General features: G+C 40.0%; 1 protein-coding gene across 1 annotated transcript; it reads right to left on the reverse strand.

The window, feature by feature from the left end:
* Positions 1-3,165: 3,165 nt before the first annotated feature.
* Positions 3,166-3,723, reverse strand: LOC140245823 (uncharacterized). The gene has a single exon (XM_072325325.1). It carries the CDS (start codon positions 3,721-3,723, stop codon positions 3,166-3,168), a length of 558 nt encoding a protein of 185 aa, XP_072181426.1.
* Between the last annotated feature and the right edge of the window lie 17,758 nt (positions 3,724-21,481).

The following is a 21,481-nucleotide window of genomic DNA, read 5'->3' on the forward strand; positions in this document are numbered from 1 at the left end:
GGAGAGGAGATTCTTTATGTAATTATGAATTAGAAGCACACAATAAATGCAAAGAATATGCGACCAGCATGTATTTATACATGTTTTGTCACAAACTGTTCAGTGCAGTATGAACGTTACAATTTGCCACACATCAGAAAAAGAAACAAATATAGCAATACCACCTAAAAAATGAAGGTTTGTTGACTGTAATAGAAGCGTAGAACCGTATAAAAGGTATGCGAATATGCATAATATACAAAACAAAGACGTAGATCACACAACATCCCATTGGTATGATGCTACTACAATGACCACACTCAGCATTGAAAAAATAAGGAAAGGCGCGTAACTATTAGCGGAATGATGTGGTCAATACGAACATAATATTGATGGTGTTGACAGAAAAGTATTTCTGCAAATAAAATCAGGAGGAAATCGAAGGGTTGTATAGGGATATGGACTGAGGAGTGAATTGAGAGCAAATCATTGAGTTTAGGACTTTGCCATGTTTTAGGGCAATAACAACGCTGTAGAAATGTAGATTTATATGACCCCTGTAATAAGCTGCAGATTGAATGAATTGATAAAGGGGAAGTCGTTTAAAAATATAACCGACTCATATGCGGCACTTTTTTTTTTTATTTGCCGATGTATGTATCAATAACGTCTATGAGCAGAAAGGCAAAATGATACTCCGCTTTATGAAAATGTTTTTTTCTTTTCTTTTTTTTGCCAATGTATTTATACTTCGATACAGTCAATGAGCAAAAAAGGCAAAATGATACTGAGCTTTATAACAGAACACTTAACGACTGTTCTAAATATATATTTATTAAAGTAATATTATTTATGAACTCAATGATAATTTACTGTGCAATTAACCCTTGTCATGCACCGTTTCGGAGAAACGAGGGATTCGATATTTTTTTTTTTGTCAGAAAAAAAAACTTAAATTTACAAATCAAGTTAGCATACATACTTACAGAAAATAATTCATCAATCTCTACAATAATTACATCTATTTGTTTGTTATTAATGCCGGAACTTTTTTTTTTTTGTCCCTTGATAATCAAATTCAAAATTATTATAATCTATAGATTCAATTCATGATACAAGACAACAAAGTTGCATCTATAAACATACTAAAAGAAGACGAAAGCTTGACATATATTGACATAATATGCAAAAATGCTAACCTGTTCTTTTCCCTTCCAATATTAATTCATTTTCTTTTTACTTTCCTGACTCACTGTAGGTCGACCAAGGATCTGGACGTCCCTCGTCTTGCTTTTTCCTAGTTTGGAGGATGGCCTTGGTTTTGTTGATGATGATTCTGGCGGAGACTTTCTGCCGCTGTCGAAGTTTGTACGCGATGGCTGCGAGCCTGCCTCTTTCTCGCTTCATACTTGGGGTAGATCAGAACGGATCGTGATCCGTTCGTTGGAGACTTTGGTGGCGCAAGGTGCAGCAGCTCTGGGTGCGGCAGCTCTCGGCGGGTCCTCGCGCTGTACCGGCCTCTCGAAAGCTCGGAGAACTCTATCGCGGTCCACCATTCGGCTGAATCGGACAATGATGGGGTCCGGGGGGTTGTTCGCTCGGTCACTCTGGTTTTCCCTGGGATTCCTCGCACGAGGCACTCGGTGAGCATTGGTAAGAGGTTTTTTCTCTACCTGGTCCCGGGAAACCCCAAGCAGGTTTGCGAGGACAGTGTAGACTGCTTCGTAGACATTTTCGTTGCTTTGTGGGGTGACGCCGTATATGAGTAGATTTAGTTTCCGGTTGTGAATCTCGTAGAGCAGCATTTTCTCTTCCATATCATATCGTACTTTGTGCCAGCTACGCTGTGCTCCATTTCTGCAATGTTCTTTTTGACTTCAGCTAGGTCTCTCTTAAAGGAAACCACTTCCGAAAGGACAGTGTCCATTTTTGTTGTGATAGTATCTTTCAGATCAGTCATCATGGACATAAGCTCCCGTATGGACGGTTCGCTCTGGTCCTGCGCAGCCTGCTGGGCGGAGCCGCTAGGAATGCTGGGTTCCTTGGGCCGCACGGAGGGATCTGGCGATTCATCACGATAAGACGCCCCAGTCGCACTTCCTTCAGTTTCGATTTCATTTGGCTTGGTTTTTGAACGTGATTTATTTCCAGTTTGTTTTCGAAGATTGAAGTCTCTTTTTTCCTTGTCACGTTCAGACATCGGTACAGTCATAAACATTTTCCCATGAAATACAATCTAAGTCATTCCCTAATGCTACTGGAGAATAGGTTGCATAGCTGCGGAACCTTTTTTTCGGAGGCATGAGGTTTCAATCTTGTTTTTTGGAAATAACACTCAAATAAAGCAAAAACAGGTAAGTGATTTCACATATAATTATCAGTTAATATGATTCCAGCTGAAATTTGACACAAACTGATATTTGAATAAAATAATGGTCAATCAAAGAGTTTCTATGTCTAGCTATTCGTGTAGGTGTTTTAACAAGTTGTTGCATACCATAGCATTCCATCATTGATATATACTTACTAGTTTTGTCATCTTCCGAAAGTAAATTGATGTTGAAATCACCAAGAATAATGCATTCGTTTCTATCTAAACTCATTTGATGCAATACATCGTTTAAACTGTTACAGAAATCATTCATTTTCCAACCTGGTTTTCTGTATACAGTACCAACAATCATTATGTGTGTTACCATGTTCTACTTTCATCCAGAGCGATTCCGTATTCGGTATAGCGATATCACGCATGCGCGTGTAACGCAACTCGGAGTGTAAGTACATTGCTACACCACCTCCTCTACCATCATTTCGACTTTGGTATTCAAAGTTATAACCAAACAATTGATACAGATTCGTGTTATCGACATGCCATATTTCTGAAATTCCAATGATCTTGAATTTAGATTGTAGCGCTGTTTCAAACAACAATTGTAATTCGTCGAAGTTTGCATTAATGGATCAAATATTAATATGTGATACGCTCAGTGTGGAATTCATTTCACATAGAAATGTAAGTCGATCATTCGGGCTTAGATTGAAATGATTCACCGACAATAAATTATCAACTAAATCGTTCTGAAAGCGTCGTGTATTCATCTTTGAATAAATTTACACCATATACATAACATAATAAATTATTATCATGATATTAAACAATGTAAAGCCACAAGTCGGCTATATAATCTACTTGATCTTCCGAAGATCCTCCTCACAGCAAATGACAATCGCCGGAGAGTCAGAGTTTTTCCTTACAAGGATTTTGGCGTTCGATGTCCAGAGGTACCAGTAATTGGCCTTCCTTCTCTCCACGTTGGCCTTCGCAAGTAGCTGCATGGTGGCTGGCAGGAGATTCTTGGTTATGAAGACCCTCTGATCCTTGGTTTTGTCCCGCGGGTTCTTTCTTCCGTTATACACAGCATCTCGGGCTCGTCGTGGTGTGAATCGTTTTATTATGGGCCTTGGAGGTCCGCCTTTCTCTTTTTTCGGCCCGAGACGGTGTGTCACGTCTACGTCCTGCTCGGCTAAGTTGGGATCAGCGTGCTTCGCAACTTCTACAACGATCTGTTTAACGTTTTCTCCCTCTGTCTCGGGAATGCCGACAAATTCTAGGTTGACCCGTCTGTGGTATTGATCTAGGTCGGTCACTCGGTTCTCCAGCTGAGTCACGCTCTCCTTCAGCAAACTGTTCTGAGCCTGAAGCTCCTTGTTCTGCTTCTCCAGCTTTTCCGTCTTCACTTTCATCTCTTCGAACTTTTCATTGAGAAAGGACCCCCCAAATAGACAAAATAGCACACACAAAAAAATCAAAATCTACAGAAAATTTTAAGAACATTACAACTCGCCGTCTACTAGTAGTTCTTCCGCGAACAATGCGCGAAATATGCGTGGAATATCAGTGATCGTTCGCGAAAATTTTGTCACCATCGCGTTCACCGACGACTTTCCACTGACGATTAGCAGACGACGCATGTTTCGCGCTTGTAACACCTACGTATCACTGAAAATCACTAAAAAAAAAAAAGATATTGGCGTATGTATCTCTAACAGAACACGTAAATAAGCGCATGTAATACTTGCGAAGTGCTGATGAATCACTGATGTATCACTAACAACTCACGTATGATTGGACCTATATTAAAACGGCCATTTTATCATATCCCGTCAGCAGGTCAGGACATTCCTGCTGCCGAGGGGTGCACATCAGACCCATGTTTTGCGTGATCTTTGCGTAGTTCTTGCGCAATTCATCGGTGATTTTAATCGCGTAAATCAGCGATAATGGTTAAATTCTCGGCGGACATGCACGCAAAACCAAATTTCTTACGTTATTCATAGGTTTACGCAACTTTTGGGCAGTGTGACCGAGCCCCCCCCCCCCCCTTCCTGGAAAATGCTTTGACTTAAATCGAGAAAATTAAGAGATCCAATAGGTGGGAAATTGACCAAAGAAAATGGGATCCAATAGATATAAAGGTATGAATTCAACAGAGATATAACTTGATACATGTATAATTATGCTTAATCAATAGTAGTAAATCAGTTGTTAATATTGTCCTCTCACAGTTGTAACCGGAATTTCGTTATAACCGTGTTCGTTAAAACGGAGTGCATTGTACTATGTGATGCACTGTGTTTGCAGTTAGAAATATATGACGTATATAGACATAGAACTAGGATACCAGGGTGTGTAGGATAGGTCATTTACATAATATGCAAAATGTTCACTTATTTACATCTTCACTAATTGTGCACTATGCATCTACTAGATGTTACTAAAAACATTTCCCACTTTTGATCCTTAATAGTTCAAAAACTATCTAGGCCCTATCAGATAACACTGACACTAATATGAGCAACAGCTGAAAAGACAGTGTACAATTTTGTTGAAGGTGATTTAAAGATGATAGCACGAATCAGTTTTATTAAATTCAAGGTTTATTTTGAAGTTAGGTTTCAGATTTTGCTCTGTTCTCAACCCTCTGCACAAAACTTGCTCTGTTCTCAACCCTCAGCACAAAATTTTAATTTTGCACATGGGTCTCTTGGTGTGTATGGTAGTGTGTGGTTAACTGCCTGACAATGGTCCTGAACAGTGGCGTAACTACGGGGGGGGGGGGCATGGGGGGGAGGGCTGGCCCCGGTCACAGTAAATAAAAAATGGGGCACAACTATTTTCATGACTCCTCTCAGATGACTCCTCTCAGATGACAATCCAATCAGATGAGAGAATTCTATACATGAGGTATATGATAATTGTTATGCCATTCTTATGATGTTGCTGCCAGTAATTGCCAGTAGTTGCGCCCGGTGCGCCCCCACCCCCCTTAATTTCCTAAGCGAAAAAATATAGCTACAAACGGCAGTTTCTGGACTGTAAAATGTCAAAATGTTCAAACTCGCTCGCTTCGCTCGATCGGTATTTTATTTTAATCGTTATGTCATTCTCCTGATGTTGCTGCCAGTAATTGCCAGCAGTTGCGCCCAGTGCGCCCCCAACCCCCCCCTTAATTTCCAAAGCAAAAAAAAAAAAAGAAAAATTTAAAAAATGTATATATAGTTACAAAGAGCCGTTTTTGGACTGTACAAGGTCAAAATTTTCGTGCTCGCTCGCATTGCTTTTCCGCCGAAAGTCGGCTGACAAGCAAAAAACATTCAAACAAACAAAAACAAGAACAAAAAGTTTTTATATATTTGCTGCCACTTCCCTCCCACTTTGCATGGAAAAGAGTGGGACATTTTTTTGATGCCTGTATAGTGTGTGTGTGTGTGTGTGTGTGGGGGGGGGGGGGGGTCCGGTCCGGTTATTGGCTTGTAATCGTGGTGATGGTGACTATCGCCAATCATCTCCCCCCCCCCCCCCCCCCTCCACTCCCCAGTACGGATTTACGCCGTTGCTTGTATGCTGGTATGTACGGTGTATACAGCTGTCACACCACACTAACTGGTAGGTTTACCACACAGAAAACACACAATTCATTGACTTAACGTAGGTCCGCACAGAAATGTGAGCAAAGGCCATAAGACAATCAGTACAGACGACCACTGAGCTTTGGTGAAAATAAATTAGATGGAGGATATCGGAATAGCCACCACTGATTTTCATGTTAAATATAAATGGCACGAAAGGAGGCACTCATTCCTGGCTGGATCCTCTCTGAGGGTGGTAGCATAACCTAAAGAAGCTAGGGCTCTCACGGGTAAATAATTCCCCATAGAGACGTGGTTAAAATCAAAATTCAAAATAACTGGGAGAAATGAGGTGTTTCATCTTCACTAACCTGGATAAGAGCTATACCCTATCATCCATCAAATTTCTATAGGCAGATCCTTCGGCTCAAACTCTGTCCAAGGGTCAGCAAAGCCAGGCTACGAGTTCTTTTCACTAAAAAATCATCTGTCTTCTGTACATGCACCCAATGAAATATAATCCCTTCAAATTCCATGAGAAAAGCTTTCATATTCAAACCAAAATGCAGTTTGTAGAAGAATTTATACACAATATCTGCAGCTTTTTCAGTTTTATGCCAAAATTTGAAATATTTTTTTTTTCATTCATTCTGAATTTTTAAAGTGAATTTGTGAAGGGGTCTCGGACATTCCATATTCTTTTTAAGATGTAAGCCCTCTAGGGTTAAGGGGGCGGGAAGGCGCGTATTCCTAAAATTTATTAATGCCGACCCGGTGGGGACTCGCAGCTCTGGGGGCGCTTTCCACTGCTACACCGGTCCTGTTATGGGCTTGTAATGATCGTGATAGCATGTGATGACTATCGCCGATCACCCCCCCCCCCCCCCACACACACACACACAGTCCTTTCGTACTGATTTACGCCTGTGGTCTTTGGAGGTTTAAGAGTTGGAATTCCGACTGGCTGTAATTATTCAACCAGTTGTCAGATTTCTACAATGATGTACAAAAGAATTTTACAGGCGCTTTTAATTTGAACCTTTGATGAACGATGTTTAGAAAGTGGGTGGTGATTATGCAATGAGACACGAGTCAATTGTTTTTCTGTCTAAATCTGCGTGGCAGATCCTAGCTGCGTTCAGACGGAGGTAGTTCTGGTCGGAATAATTTCGGAGGAAGGGTCGAAGGAAGAGGAAGCTTGGTCAGAGGAAGGTCGGACGAAAGGTCGGCGTAGTGCCCGTCTGAACAAGGTCGTGGTAATTTCCTTTGGTCGTGGGAACTTACCACGACCTCTTCCTGCGACCAAGATACTCCTGAATTCATTCAGGATTATCTTGCTACCGGAGTATCTATGACCTTACAAACCTTATACGACCTATAGGTAAACTTCCGAAGTCAAATGGGAGTACACATGCGCGTGCAGTAAAATTCTAACATAGTCGATCGCGATGGAAAAAGCCTCCACTCAGAAATTTTCATCAACAAGAATAGAGAAGATAAATGCCGCTGGTAAAAACAATGGTATGGTCGACGTGCGCGGCGCTACCACTTCCGGAGGTTACACCGACCCTCCACGGTGATCCCCACGAAGGCCGTGGCAATTGTCGGAGGTTCTTCCCACGACCGTTGTGTGGACACAGGGTCGTGGTAAAATAAGCATAATTGCTGCGAAATAAAATTCCACTCCTACTTGAAATACGTCTGCACATTGCTCCTGTTTGACACATGCTTCAAATATTGTTGAGCGGCGGCATCGAACATCTAGCAAATAGTCCAAGAGCATTAGGTCAAGAAAGGCTTAAACCTGGACATTTCTGGTAAGGAGCTGATTTTTTCAGGATAGGTCCAGAAAATGTCTAGAATAACATACTAAAAGTCCTCATAAATCCTCTTTGAGCGTTTTCGGCAATCCAAGATGGCGTCCAAAATGGCCGCCGTTTCCAGAAATTCTTATAACTTCTCAACTAGAGAACCAAAATACAAAATTTAAATGTCAAAATAAATGTTTTGAAGCATGAAGAGCTCAATAAAAAAAAGCATCAAGAAATGTTGATGCACGCAAGTACCAAAATCCAAGATAGCGTCCAAAATGGCCGCCATTTTCTTAAATTCTTATAGCTTTTCAGCCAGATAACCCAAATACAAAATTTAAATGTCTGAATATACGTTTTAAAGCATGAAGAGCTCAATAAAACACATATCAAGAGATGTTGATGCACGCAAGTACCGAAATCCAAGATGGCGTTCAAAATGGCGGCCATTTTCTGAAATTCTTATAGCTTTTCAGCCAGGTAACCCAAATACCAAATTTAAATGCCTAAATATAGGGCCTATGCTTTAAAGGACGAAGAACCCAATAAAATACATATTAAGAGATTTTGAAGCAAGTGAGTACCGTAATCCAAGATGGCGTCCACAATGGCCACCATTTCCTGAAATTGTTATAACTTTCAAATAGGAAACCCAATACACAATTTAAGAGTCTTGTATGTTTCGAAACATGAAGAACGCAATGAAATACATATTAAGAGATTTTGACGCACGCATAGTACCTATTAGACCACTCGAGCTCTTCCTAAAATGCAAAATGGCGTGCAAAATGGCCGACAGTGGCAATTTTATCTCACAATCATGCAAATAGATGTCAGTATAGCTTATAAAAAACTTTGAAATTTTTATATTTAAGAATAACTCTTCTGTGTAAAGTATAATGAAAAAAAATGGGAGTTAAACTCAATGAGTGTGACCTTGTTACAAGAGAAACATTTCACCATCAGCTTTGTTGCTAAACAGAGAGGCTACTAGAAGGCAATATCTTTTTACCACATGGTCTATTTTCGTCACCTCAAGCACATGAGATAAAAATTTAGTGCTAGCCCCTTTTTATTACCAACGCATTTGATGTCTACCATGAGGTGAGTTCCATTTGAAACTGTCAGCTATCACTTGAGAAGGAAAAACGATTCTTTTTGATATCTGTGCTACATAAATGTTCAAAACTAGTATCTACATGTGCTACAAAATGATGTGTAATTCATCACATGACAGTGAATTTCTTTGGTGCAGTATATTGCTCCACCTAAACATGATAGTGTCTAAATTATCTTATTCATTTCGTGTAGATTAGGTAGATAGAAATCAGAGAATATGGCACTCATAGTTATTGGTACATGGAGGAGGGATGTTCCTCTCCCACACGAGGGATATTTTTTTTTCTTTTTTTTTTTACTCGAAAGTGAAACATAATAAGTGCAAACGTTTGGTAAGATATTGACATCAAAGAGAAGGAAATATATAAAGTAGTATTCAGGAAATGTGCAATATATGGGAGGGTGTGGAAGGGGGATCCCCCCTCCCCCAACATGAGGAAGATTTTGCATTTTCAGACTTGATATTCAAACATCTGATGCACCCTATTGGTGAAATATTAGATTTTTGTTTCCATCAAAAAAGGAACAAAAAGATATTATAATCATAAGAGGGCGCGGTCATAGGGTTGCCCGTTCCCACACAATGGACAATTTTGTATTTTCAGACTTGAAATTCACAGATCTGTTGCATCCATTCAGTGAAATATCCGATATTTGTTTTCTATTTGAAAACGTTAGGGAAAATATCATATGTTTGTATATTCAGGAAAGTGTCGAGAAGGGGGAAGTGTGAGAGGAGAATACTCCTTCCCATGCGATGGAAATTTTGGCATTTTCCAGTTTGAAATTCAGAGATTGATTTTAGCGCACTCTTTTGGATGAAATATCTGAGATTTGTTTTTGTCCTAAAGTCAGAAAAATATGCGGGGGCGGTGTGTAAGGTAATGCACCCTGCCACAAAATGGAGATTTTTTTTTTTTTTTTCAGGTTACGGGTTTTATGGTGCGCACTGTTGATGAAATACTAGATTTTTGTTTCTATTAAAAAGTGTAAGTAGAAAAAAAGACTAGTATAATATTCAAGGCAATGAGCTGGTACACTCTAAAAACAAACTTGTCATTTTAAATGAGGAGAACACAATCTCAAATATTTTTAAGTCGTAACTACTCACTTTGAGTAGAAGTTCTACTTATCTTAAGTAGAATTCTACTAATTTCCAAAACTTTGTCTGGTGTTGCTCCGAAATTTTGAGTAGAAGGCCGTCTCAAATCACGTCATTGGCAGGGAGCGTTTCTATTCGTCATTAATGTTGGGGTATCACGTGTATTTGTACGTAATGCACGCATGCGCAGTGACCTGCGCTCGCTCGCTCGCGCTCGCGCTCGCGATCGCTAATCCTGGAAGTTTGGCTGCAGACTGATGATGTTCGCGAATGTGATTTGGGTAAGTTTTTAATCCGTTCTTATCATCTTTTTGAAGACCAAATATGCAAAACATTTGTTTAATGAATAGTGTTGGATTTATAGATATCAATCAGATTGCTCTTGTTGTCTCTTGAAAGGACTAGTGCATTTTTTACGTATTTTTGTTTATGTCTGGTGTGCATGGTTTCACTGTATCTGTTAACAAACATGGCAGGCCTGCTGATGGTGCCATACTGCATTGTACTACTGTACCGTTAGGCCTACCACGGGCACCACCTATCGACAGGGCACCTTCCCATCGACACCCTGCGTATCACGGCTGTTTGCGTATAGAACGAAAAAGTACGCGCGGGATTAAGTGTCATTAGCTATAAAAACAATAAAAACGAAGAAACGAAAATCAAACTCAAACAAACCAAGCTAAAAATTACACATCCGATCAGTAACGACGCATGGCTGTGAAATTCACGTGTATTACATATGGCCTGTGAAATTCACGTGTATTACCTATGCTGTGAAATTCACGTGTATACACTGTACCTATGGAGGAGAGGGGGTGCCGATCGCAAGGTTCCCTTTTTAGCTGCGCGAAGAAAACGGAACGCACGCACTAAAATTGCGCTATTTTAAAACGGAGATTCATAATCAACGAGACGGTCACGACATTCAAAACTGCAGTATTTATGGCATATTTGAGGTAAGAATTAGGCGGATTTGTATTATATTTTTAGAATAAACAAGCTACAGATCCTTGGGGTGTCGATACGTGGTACCCCCAACCCTACCAGGTAACGAAGTGTCTACTAACACGTTAGAAATTCTAACAGTTAGTAGGCCCTACTGTTGCCCTGGAGGATCTAGATCAGTACTAGTAGTATCAATTTATGGATTCTAACGTCACAGACTCTAAAATGTTAGGATACTAAAGCCTAACAGTTACAGTAGAATCTAGTACTCACGTACTAACAGTGTTAGTATCGGTAGCTTACTTCAAACGTACGTTACCGCCATGTTACGTCGTTATTACTACTATATCAGACCGTCTGTGGCACGATAGGGTTTTCTTCCTAACGGTTAAAACTGTGGCGTTACTGTTACGTGTGTTAGGTTTAATGTTCACTAGTTTAGTTGCCTTTTTAAATGGCTAAGTTAAGTATGCTTATCATACACCGGTCCTACTAATTGACGCAAACTAATGCAAACTAATGCAAACTAATACAAACTAATGCAAACTAACGCAAACTAATACAAACTCAATGCAAACTCAATGCAAACTCAATGCAAACTAATGCAAAATACTAATTAATGCAAACTAATACAAACCATTAGCGGTGAAAATTAGGGTGAATTACAGTACCTGGACCTGGCTCTTCCGAGGCCACTCTCACGTAAACAAAAACTAGTATCGATCAAGTAAATCCATTCTATCGAAGAATGACTAACGCAACTGCTCAACAGTCAACACTAACTTGAAAAAAAAAAAGATTTATGTAAATATATCATTAAATTCATATTTCTTGACCAAATAGATATCGTTTTGAATATATTTCGCTTTCAAAATTCAGAAAATGTAAAGCAGAATGATGCCCAGAAATACGGATATTAATGATCGATCATAAATGCCGAAATACTAATTGATGCAAACTCGACGCAAACTCCAGAACACAACGCTATCCTATGCGAAAACAACCTATATCGATTACAAATATCGGGAAATGACACCCCGAACGCGCAAACTCCAAGTCACATTATAACGTTTTCCAATGTGAAAACAATGTAAATTGATCATGAATATTATTATTATTATTATTATTATTATTACTATTATTCATAGTGCGCTTTTCCCACAAGGCCCAAAGCGCTTACAATCAATTCAAAACATGTACGACAGTATGTGTAATTCGATAAATGTTACAGTTACGAACTACGAATATCGGAAATTGACACATCGAAACACTATAGTAATGCAAACTCCAAAACAAAACGTTTTCCTACGTGAAGACTACCTAAATTGATTACAAATATCGGAAAATAACACCTCGACATTAACAAAAAAAAAAAAAAAAAAATGGTCTCACAGTATTCTATCACAGTCCTGTATTAAATTTCACTCTTGCAGAAGCGCAAATCTATTTAACACCAGATTGAATTGCAGTTTCAAGTTAAGATTGTTTCAAATGCTGTTCGACTGCCGTGGGAATATTTAGAATGCCGTAGGAATATTTATGATGCAATTTTATTTATTTATTATTTTTTTTATTTATTTATTTATTTATTGCAATTCTTTATCCAGAGTAGCCTGATCAGCATGAAATATATAAACAGTATAAAATATTACATTTCAAAACAGTATAAAGTAATCACACACATCAAGTATTTAAATGAAATAATATCATACAATCACACAGATTTAAAATAGACTAACTGCCGGTCTTCCTCAGGGCTCTGTTTTCGTAAAAATCCATGAAACATGAACAACATCAACAACGGTAACAACACCAACAATAAGAAAACAATTTGTTTAAAAATAAATATTACAAATTGTGGCTGATCAGCAACGGGACATGTAATACAGTCAAATATAAAAATGAAGTGAACGCACATGTACAAACATCTGGAAATACGATAAAACAAACTGAACATCTAGAAAGAGGAGAGGAGAGGAAATGATATTTCCTATTAAGCGGCTGCAATCACAGTGCAATCAGAGTCCAATTAGAATACTCTTCGAATGCAGATTAATACTTTCCATTTCGAATGCTCCTCGAATGTTTTAGGCATGGGTAAAACATTCGAGCTGGCCTCAAGAATGGGCCCGAACACACTCAGAATGTCGTCAAAATTTTTAGAATGCACTTCGAATATGCAGGAATGCAGGAAGAATTTTCATTCCAACGACATTCCGGCTCACTCCGCCTCTGGTTGGACGGGGTATCAGAAAGAATTTTCAAATCCTCATTAATTTCATCAAAGAAATGGGCCGATAAACATTTTTTTTTCTGCAACACATCTTTACCTTCTTTGGCTATCAAAATAATCATCGCTTGTTTTTGAGAAGCGAATAATTCCCATATTGATACGCTTCACTCTAGGCTACTAAATATCCTACGTCCGGTCAAAATGTATGTATATATACATAATATATATGGGTCAGAATTTTGAACGATGTACAATTGAGCCAAAACAACGCAAAATTTAAAAAGTAGGAAATCCTCAAAATAATTTATCTTATCTGATAGAGTATAATGCAAACATTAATATGAACCCAATTATATTATCATCCAGAAACAATTGGCAATTTGGGATGAACACAACGGAATTTTCATAAAAATCATCTGAGAATCATTTAAGTGTTGGGAGTATTTATCAAAAGAAAGCTCCTGCTTGATAATTCGAGAGTTCTAAAATAGAGAATGAAAATTCTCCTACATCACTACCCCCACTTTTGCTTTAAACTGCAATTCAATCTGGTGTTAAATAAATTTGCGCTTCTGCAAGAGTGAAATTTGATACAGGAATGTGATAGAATACTGTGAGACAATTTTTTTTTCTTTTTATGTCAAGGAGTTATTTTCCGATATTTGTAATTAATTTAGGTAGTTTTCACGTAGGAAAACTTTTTGTTTTGGAGTTTGCATTACTATAGTGTTTCAATGTGTCAATTTCCGATATTCATGATCAATTTACATTGTTTTCACATTCGAAAACATTGTGACTTGGAGTTTGCATTAAGTATTATTTCGGGATGTCATTTTCCGATATTTGTAATCGATATAGGAGGTTTTCACATAGGATAGCGTTGTGTTTTTGAGTTTGCGTTGAGTTTGCATTAATTAGTATTTCGGGGTGTCATTTCCCGATATTTGTAATCGATATAGGTTGTTTTCGCATAGAATAGCGTTATGTCTTGGAGTTTGCGTTGATGTTTGCATTAATTAGTATTTCGGGGTGTCATTTCCCGATATTTGTAATCGATATAGGTTGTTTTCGCATAGGATAGCGTTGTGTTTTGGAGTTTGCGTCGAGTTTGCATCAATTAGTATTTCGGCATTTATGATCATTAATATCCGTATTTCTGAGCATCATTCTGCTTTACATTTTCTGAATTTTGAAAGCGAAATATATTCAAAACGATATCTATTTGGTCAAGAAATATGAATTTAATGATATTTTCATAAATCTTTTTTTTTTCAAGTTAGTGTTGACTGTTGAGCAGTTGCATTAGTCATTCTTCGATAGAATGGATTTACTTGATCGATACTAGTTTTTGTTTACGTGAGAGTGGCCTCGGAAGAGCCAGGTCCAGGTAATAATAATAATAATAATAATAATAATAATAGTGGCTACTTGTATAGCGCACAGGTCCACTTTTTAGAGCTCATGGCGCTTCAAAAATGAAAAAATATCATATATTTACATGCATATACATATTCAAACATTTCAACAAAGAAAAAAAAATTCACCCTAATTTTCACCGCTAAATGGTTTGTATTAGTTTGCATTAATTAGTATTTTGCATTAGTTTGCATTAATTAGTAGTTTGCATTGAGTTTGCATTGAGTTTGTATTAGTTTGCGTCAGTTTGCATTAGTTTGCATTAGTTTGCATTAGTTTGTATTAGTTTGCATTAGTTTGCGTCAATTAGTAGGACCCTCATACACCACTAGACAAACACTACAAGTGACTTTAACTGTTGACGTTAGATGTAACTATTGGAGTATTGTTAGAAGCAACAGTATTACTATCAGTAACACTAAACAGGCCTAACAATTTACATTAGACTTCTCACGTTAGATCCCGTCTAACGTTAGTTCTAACAATAAATTGCAGTGTTTTGTTAGTAGGATGCATGTGGAGCAGCTGTTCAATTCCCAACCAGACGATGAGGGAACAAGCCAAAACTTTATAACAGCTGAGTTGTTGTGTCCGATATTCAAAAGAAATTAGGCCTAATGACACTAATAATAGAAACGTAGAACTCTAACATGTTACGTATGGTAGGCCTACATGGCCAATACTAAATTGGTTCTAGGTCTACGTAGTCGGGGCCGGCTCCAACGTTAGTTACTGGTACATGAATTGTGATTTGTAGGCTAACTAGTATTTGATCTGATTATTTTCCAATTAGGCCTAGATCTAACTATTAGACTATAGGCCTATATCTAGGTTCTTGATCTAGTGCCTGAAATATTAGATCTAACAAAACTAAGGATTCTGACGTTACCTAGATCTATACTAGACTTTCTAAAGATCTAGATTTCTGCTAATATTATCTACCTAGAGCCAGAGGCTCTAGTACGTAGGCTAGTAGAATCTACTAGAATCTAACCTTACAACTGTAGGCCTACTGCTAACACGTCAATGTGACACCTATCGCCTAGACATTTAGACTCTAACGTTACTGTTACGTAGAAAATCAAGACCATTAGGGCCCTACACTAGATCTAAGTTAGAGTTTAACGTTAGACTCTAGTTTAGATCTAACTATACACAGCCCAGTCGCCGCTGTACATACGTACGGTTAGCGTATTAACAGCGTCTGGTCGGGCTAGTTTAGATCCTACCTAGCCCGACCAGACGCTGTTACCGGTATGGTTGGGTGTTCATAATATCGGACACCTAACGTTTTTCTATCAATAGAAACGTGAAAAATCTCACAATTTGCCTGAAATTTTACTCACGTGTGGAGAAAATACTCCGGATTCAAGCGCGCACTGAAAATGCGATCTGAGGTACGCGCTCTAAATGGCGGCTTCGAACGCGTGGGGTGTCATTTTTTACGCACTCAGTTGCCGGGCTCATATCGACCGACCACCCCGCCCTCTATTGACAATACGTATAAAGCGTACTTAAACGCGTTTTTTCGACAAGCTGCTGTTTTTTTCTAGTCGTAATTTTTTTCCCCAATGATATTTGAATATATTTTGAATCCTTCGATACTACTTTTGAAGGACTGTTTGATGAATTTGACTTGATTTTCATTAGGAAACTTTTCATCGTAATTGAAATAAATTAGATGAGTCGGTTTGTTTTTTTCACATTCATTTCTCGTTTCTGCATCAACTTGTACGGTCGTAGCGGGCGACAAAATGTTTATGTCATGTGAACGTGCGTGCACGATCGTACAAGCGGCGGTAACAATTTTGCGGTCAAAATCGTCAAATTTATTACGGAAGGATACTCTACATCTAACAACGAGTCAGCAAAGGTAGGCCTGGTACACGATAAACCTTATTCGATTTTGCTAAATTTCGGTAATTTAGAGGGAATATGGTTGGGTGTCCATAATATCGGACACCTAACGTTTTTCTATCAATAGAAACGTGAAAAATCTCACAATTTGCCTGAAATTTTACTCACGTGTGGAGAAAATACTCCGGATTCACAAGCGCGCACTGAAAATGCGATCTGAGTTACGCGCTCTAGATGGCGGCTTCGAACGCGTGGGGTGTCATTTTTTCCGCACTCAGTTGCCGGGCTCATATCGACCGACCACCCCGCCCTCTATTGACAATACGTATAAAGCGTACTTAAACGCGTTTTTTTTTTTTTCGACAAGCTGCTGTTTTTTTCTAGTCGTAATTTTTTTCCCCAATAATATTTGAATATATTTTGAATCCTTCGATATTACTTTTGAAGGACTGTTTGATGAATTTGACTTGATTTTCATTAGGAAACTTTTCATCGTAATTGAAATAAATTAGATGAGTCGGTTTGTTTTTTCACATTCATTTCTCGTTTCTGCATCAACTCGTACGGTCGTAGCGGGCGACAAAATGTTTATGTCATGTGTATGTGTAACGTGTGTGCACGATCGTACAAGCGGTGGTGACAATTTTGCGGTCAAAATCGTCAAATTTATTACGGAAGGATACTCTAGTACATCTAACAACGAGTCAGCAAAGGTGGGCCTAGTTATATGTAGTTACACGATAGACCTTATTCGATTTTGCTAAATTTCGGTAATTTAGAGGGAATACTTAGTTGTTTTCGCCCCATTTTACTCGGTAGCGTAGCCCAGTGAAGAATCGAACACCGTTGCGCGTAGTCCCATGCGTACATTTTCTTTCTGTACGCGCAATGCCATTATAATGCGCGGTCGGTCGTTATGGACCCGGTCGGTGGGTTGGACCCCTACCATACTTAGTTGTTTTCGCCACATTTTACTCGGTAGCGTAGCCCAGTGAAGAATCGAACACCGTTGCGCGTAGTCCCATGCGTACATTTTCTTTCTGTACGCGCAATGCCATTATAATGCGCGGTCGGTCGTTATGGACCCGGTCGGTGGGTTGGACCCCTACCATACGACGTACATACCATGTACAGCGACTGGGCTGTGTATAGTTAGATCCTACCCCGCCAATACTAACCGTTAGACCTACACATTGTACCTAGCTCTATCTGCTGGATTTTTGAGTTCTTGATAGAGTATCTATGGGCGAATATAGGCCTACCTAACTTCTAGTCTACAGTAGATTGTCTATGTACAATCTTTGTTTATAATAGACAGACTAGTAACTACAGGTAGTTAGACTTTAGAGTCTAACGTGTTACCTATAACCTAAGGTCTAATACCGTACCGTAGTAGGCCTAGTCGACCCTACAGTTCCAGAAGATCTAACAAAATCTAGGTCCCCAATATGCCTAGAGAAATAGTTCTAGACCCTAACATGTTAGATCTAGAAATCCTTGTCTAGATCTTACTCTATGTCTAGACCTCTAACATTTAGATGTCTAGGTACACTAACTATATCTAGAACTGTATAGTTTTTGGGTTTGGCTGTAATATTCATATAGCGACACATGTGTAACCATTGGGGTGTAGCCAGAGATCAGACTACCAGGTTCCTACCTAGGGTAGATCTACACTGTAGATCAAGAGCCTACAGGTCTAACGTTACAAATACAATGTACAGAACCGTGATGTGCTATTGCATATTAACATATTGTATGTTCATCTTTGCATGTAGTCCACGATGAACTACATACTGTAGATCTACTCCTACGTACGGTACTAGTTCTATAGTCCTGGCTAGCATTTTTCCAGGGTGGTGTACATCAGAAGTGAGAAGAAAGTCCAGGGTTTCCATACAACGTGCTTGAATTTGTTTCATGCACGTAGGTTAGATACAGCTGAAAGTATTATAGTTGTCCTTGATGTCATTTTTGTACAGGGATTTGTTCAGATTTTGCCAATGATTCCATTGTGAACTGCAGGGCTTGGTTTTTCTTTAGCCCGACCAGACGCTGTTGTACGCTGTGCGAATACAGCGCTACTTACAGCGGGTGGACTGTGTATAGTTAGGTTTTTCTTCTTCTTCTTCTTCCGATAAAGTGCTGCCCTCAAATGGTCGAGGATGAACGCACTGCGAGAACATGCGCATACGCTGCACCGGGGCAACAGAAATTTGAAATCAGGTGAAAAATATTTACAGGTGCGAGTAAAAATCTCTGGATGAAGAGTTACATCCTACAGAGTTCCCTCCGCGCAGTTTTGAAGGCGATGAGGGATGGGTATGTGGCAGGATCAACAGGCAGGCTGTTCCAGTCCCGGATGGTGCGTGGGAAGAATGAGTTGGCATACGCTGTAGTACTGGTGTGGGGGGATAGTGAATCGGGAACAGTGTCCTCTGGTAGATGTTGAGAGCTGGGTCAGGTAAGTCTGCCAATGGATGTCAACCAAGTGATATCTGATCTTATACATCATCAGCAGACGATTTTGGGAGCGACGTTCCTGCAGCGGAGGCCACTTGAGATGATCCAGCATGGCTGTGACGCTGCTAGATCTTTCGAAGTCGCCCGTGACAAATCGAGCTGCACTTCTCTGAACCTGCTCAAGCTTGTGTATGTTCCGTTGTGTGTGCGGATCCCATGAAGTCGCTGCGTATTCGACAGTTGGTCGGATGAATGTTGTGTAGACAGCTTCTTTGACTTTTTGGCTGCTATGACGTAGGTTGCGTGAGAAGAAGGCTCGAGTACCATTGGCTTTCTTGGTGACGGTATCCACATGATTGTTGAAATTCAATCTTGAATCGATATGGACACCCAGGTATTTGGTTGAGCGGACAACTTGTAGTACATGATCATGAATGGTGTAGGAGGCAGGAACGGGATTCCTCTTGTTGGTGACCTGCAAGACCTGACACTTGGTAGCATTAAATCGCATCAGCCATTTCGCTTCCCATTCTTGAACTGCATCTAAGTCCCTCTGCAAGCGGGTTGAGTCAGCAGGTGAAGAAATGTGCCTGTAAACCACACTATCATCAGCGTATAGTCTGACAGATGAACCTGAGATGCAGTCCGGCAGGTCGTTGATGAAGATGAGGAAGAGCAGGGGGCCCAAGACACTTCCTTGTGGGACTCCCGATGTAACAGGGGATTCCCTGCTCTCCTGGCCATCAACAAGAACAGATTGTGTGCGTGAGTGGAGGAAATCAGATATCCAATCTGCTGTTTTACCACAGATTCCATAGTGCTGGACCTTCTCCTTGAGATGTCGATGGGAGACTTTATCGAAAGCCTTCTCATAATCGAGAAGGACCACATCAATTTGTGACTTCATGTCTAAACCCTTGCCAAGGTCATCCAGCATGCAGATGAGTTGTGTTTCGCACGATCTCAGTTTGCGGAAACCATGCTGGGCATCCGAAATGATGTTGTTGTCAGTCAGGTGACGGATTACAGCACAGTGAATTATGTGTTCACACAGCTTACACAGTACGGATGTTAGAGAAATGGGTCTGTAGTTTGCAGCATCAGAGCGACTTCCTTTCTTGAACAATGGAACGATCTGAGCCTTCTTCCACTGTGAAGGCACTTTTCCTTGGCTGATAGAAGCTTGGAAAAGTAAAGTCACTGCTGGTGCAATCTCCACGGCTGCTTGTTTCAGAAGCATAGTTGGTATCCCATCAGGACCTGAGGCAGTGAAGGACTTGAGATTTTTCAAAAGCTTGATCACTCCGTTTTCACTGACTTGGATGTTATCCATAGTGGGGTGCTCCTTGTCCTCAAGGTCTGGGAGAGGGGCTCCATCATCAATTGAAAAGACAGATGAGAATTGCCTGTTCAAGATGTTGGCTTTAGATCTTGGGTCCGAATGAAGGAAACCTCCATCTTTCAGTGGAGCAACACCTATGTGGTCGCAACGCTTAGCTTTCACTAAAGCACCCAACTTCTTGTTTCTGCAGCCAGCTGGTACGCTGTGGATGATGTCGTGCACATAATTGTTGTAGGATTTACGGCACACTTTTTGGGCTTCCTTCTTGAGGAGCTTGAAGCGGTCCCAGTCCCTGGTCATATTCGTCTGGCGGGCCTTTTTGAAGGCACGACGTTTGCGTCTCAGGATGCGTTTGGTTTTGGAATTAAACCATGGTTGATTGACTCTAGTTGAGGTCATCTTGGAAGGAACACAGTCACTGATGATCAAATCAAGTTCCTGCTGCAGAGCGTCGGCAAGGTCATCGACTGATGTAGAAGTATTGAAACTGGAGGTATAGCTGGTTGACATCTGTTGTACCCTTGAGCGGATGACGTCAAAATCGGTCTTATTCCATAGAAGAATCTTGCGTCGAATGGGCTTTCTTCTGCTGGCTTGTACGTTTGCATCCATGAAGACAAGATCATGATCACTTAGAGCAGGAAGGCCTGAACATCTATTAGTGAGGGAAGGCCTGTTTGTCAAGATGATGTCAAGTGTGTTATCCCCTCTGGTTGGAAAATCAACCATTTGCTCAAGACCTGCCGACTCCAGTAGATACAAGAAAGTCTCATTGATGGTACGCCGGTACTGATGCGAGATGATGCTGGAGGTTTCCCAGTTGATATCTGGCAGATTTATGTCTCCAGCAAACCAAACTGCGGCACCTGGATTGTCCTGGCAGAGCTGGCTGATGGTACTGCACAGATCTACCATGTAGTCAACATTATTGTTAGTTGGTCTGTAGAAAGAGGCAACAACGATAGACTGTTTGTTGTTGACAATCTTAGCAGCAACTAGCTCAGCTTCAGTCTTGATTGAGATCTGGTGGTTGTTCAAGCTACTATGGACAGCAAGTAGCGCACCGCCGTAACCATCCTGGCGATCAATGCGATAAACATCAAATCCAGGAGGGAAGATTTCTCCATTTGAAATCCCTGGTTTAAGCCACGTTTCGCAACCAAAAACAACATCAGGCTTGACTGCATCCAAAACACTCCAGAATTCTTCACGCTTCCCGTAAATGCTCTGGAAATTAACCTCGAGAAAGCGGAGGTTCTGAAAGGATTGATGAGATTTGGTCTTGGAGCTCGGAGATGATT

This window comes from Diadema setosum, unplaced genomic scaffold (genome assembly GCF_964275005.1).
Source record: "Diadema setosum unplaced genomic scaffold, eeDiaSeto1 scaffold_38, whole genome shotgun sequence".
Taxonomy (NCBI): domain Eukaryota; kingdom Metazoa; phylum Echinodermata; class Echinoidea; order Diadematoida; family Diadematidae; genus Diadema; species Diadema setosum.

Coding starts and splice junctions, on each gene's coding strand:
- LOC140245823 (XM_072325325.1), bottom strand. CDS start 3,723: ATGAAAGTGAAGACGGAAAAGCTGGAGAAGCAGAACAAGGAGCTTCAG.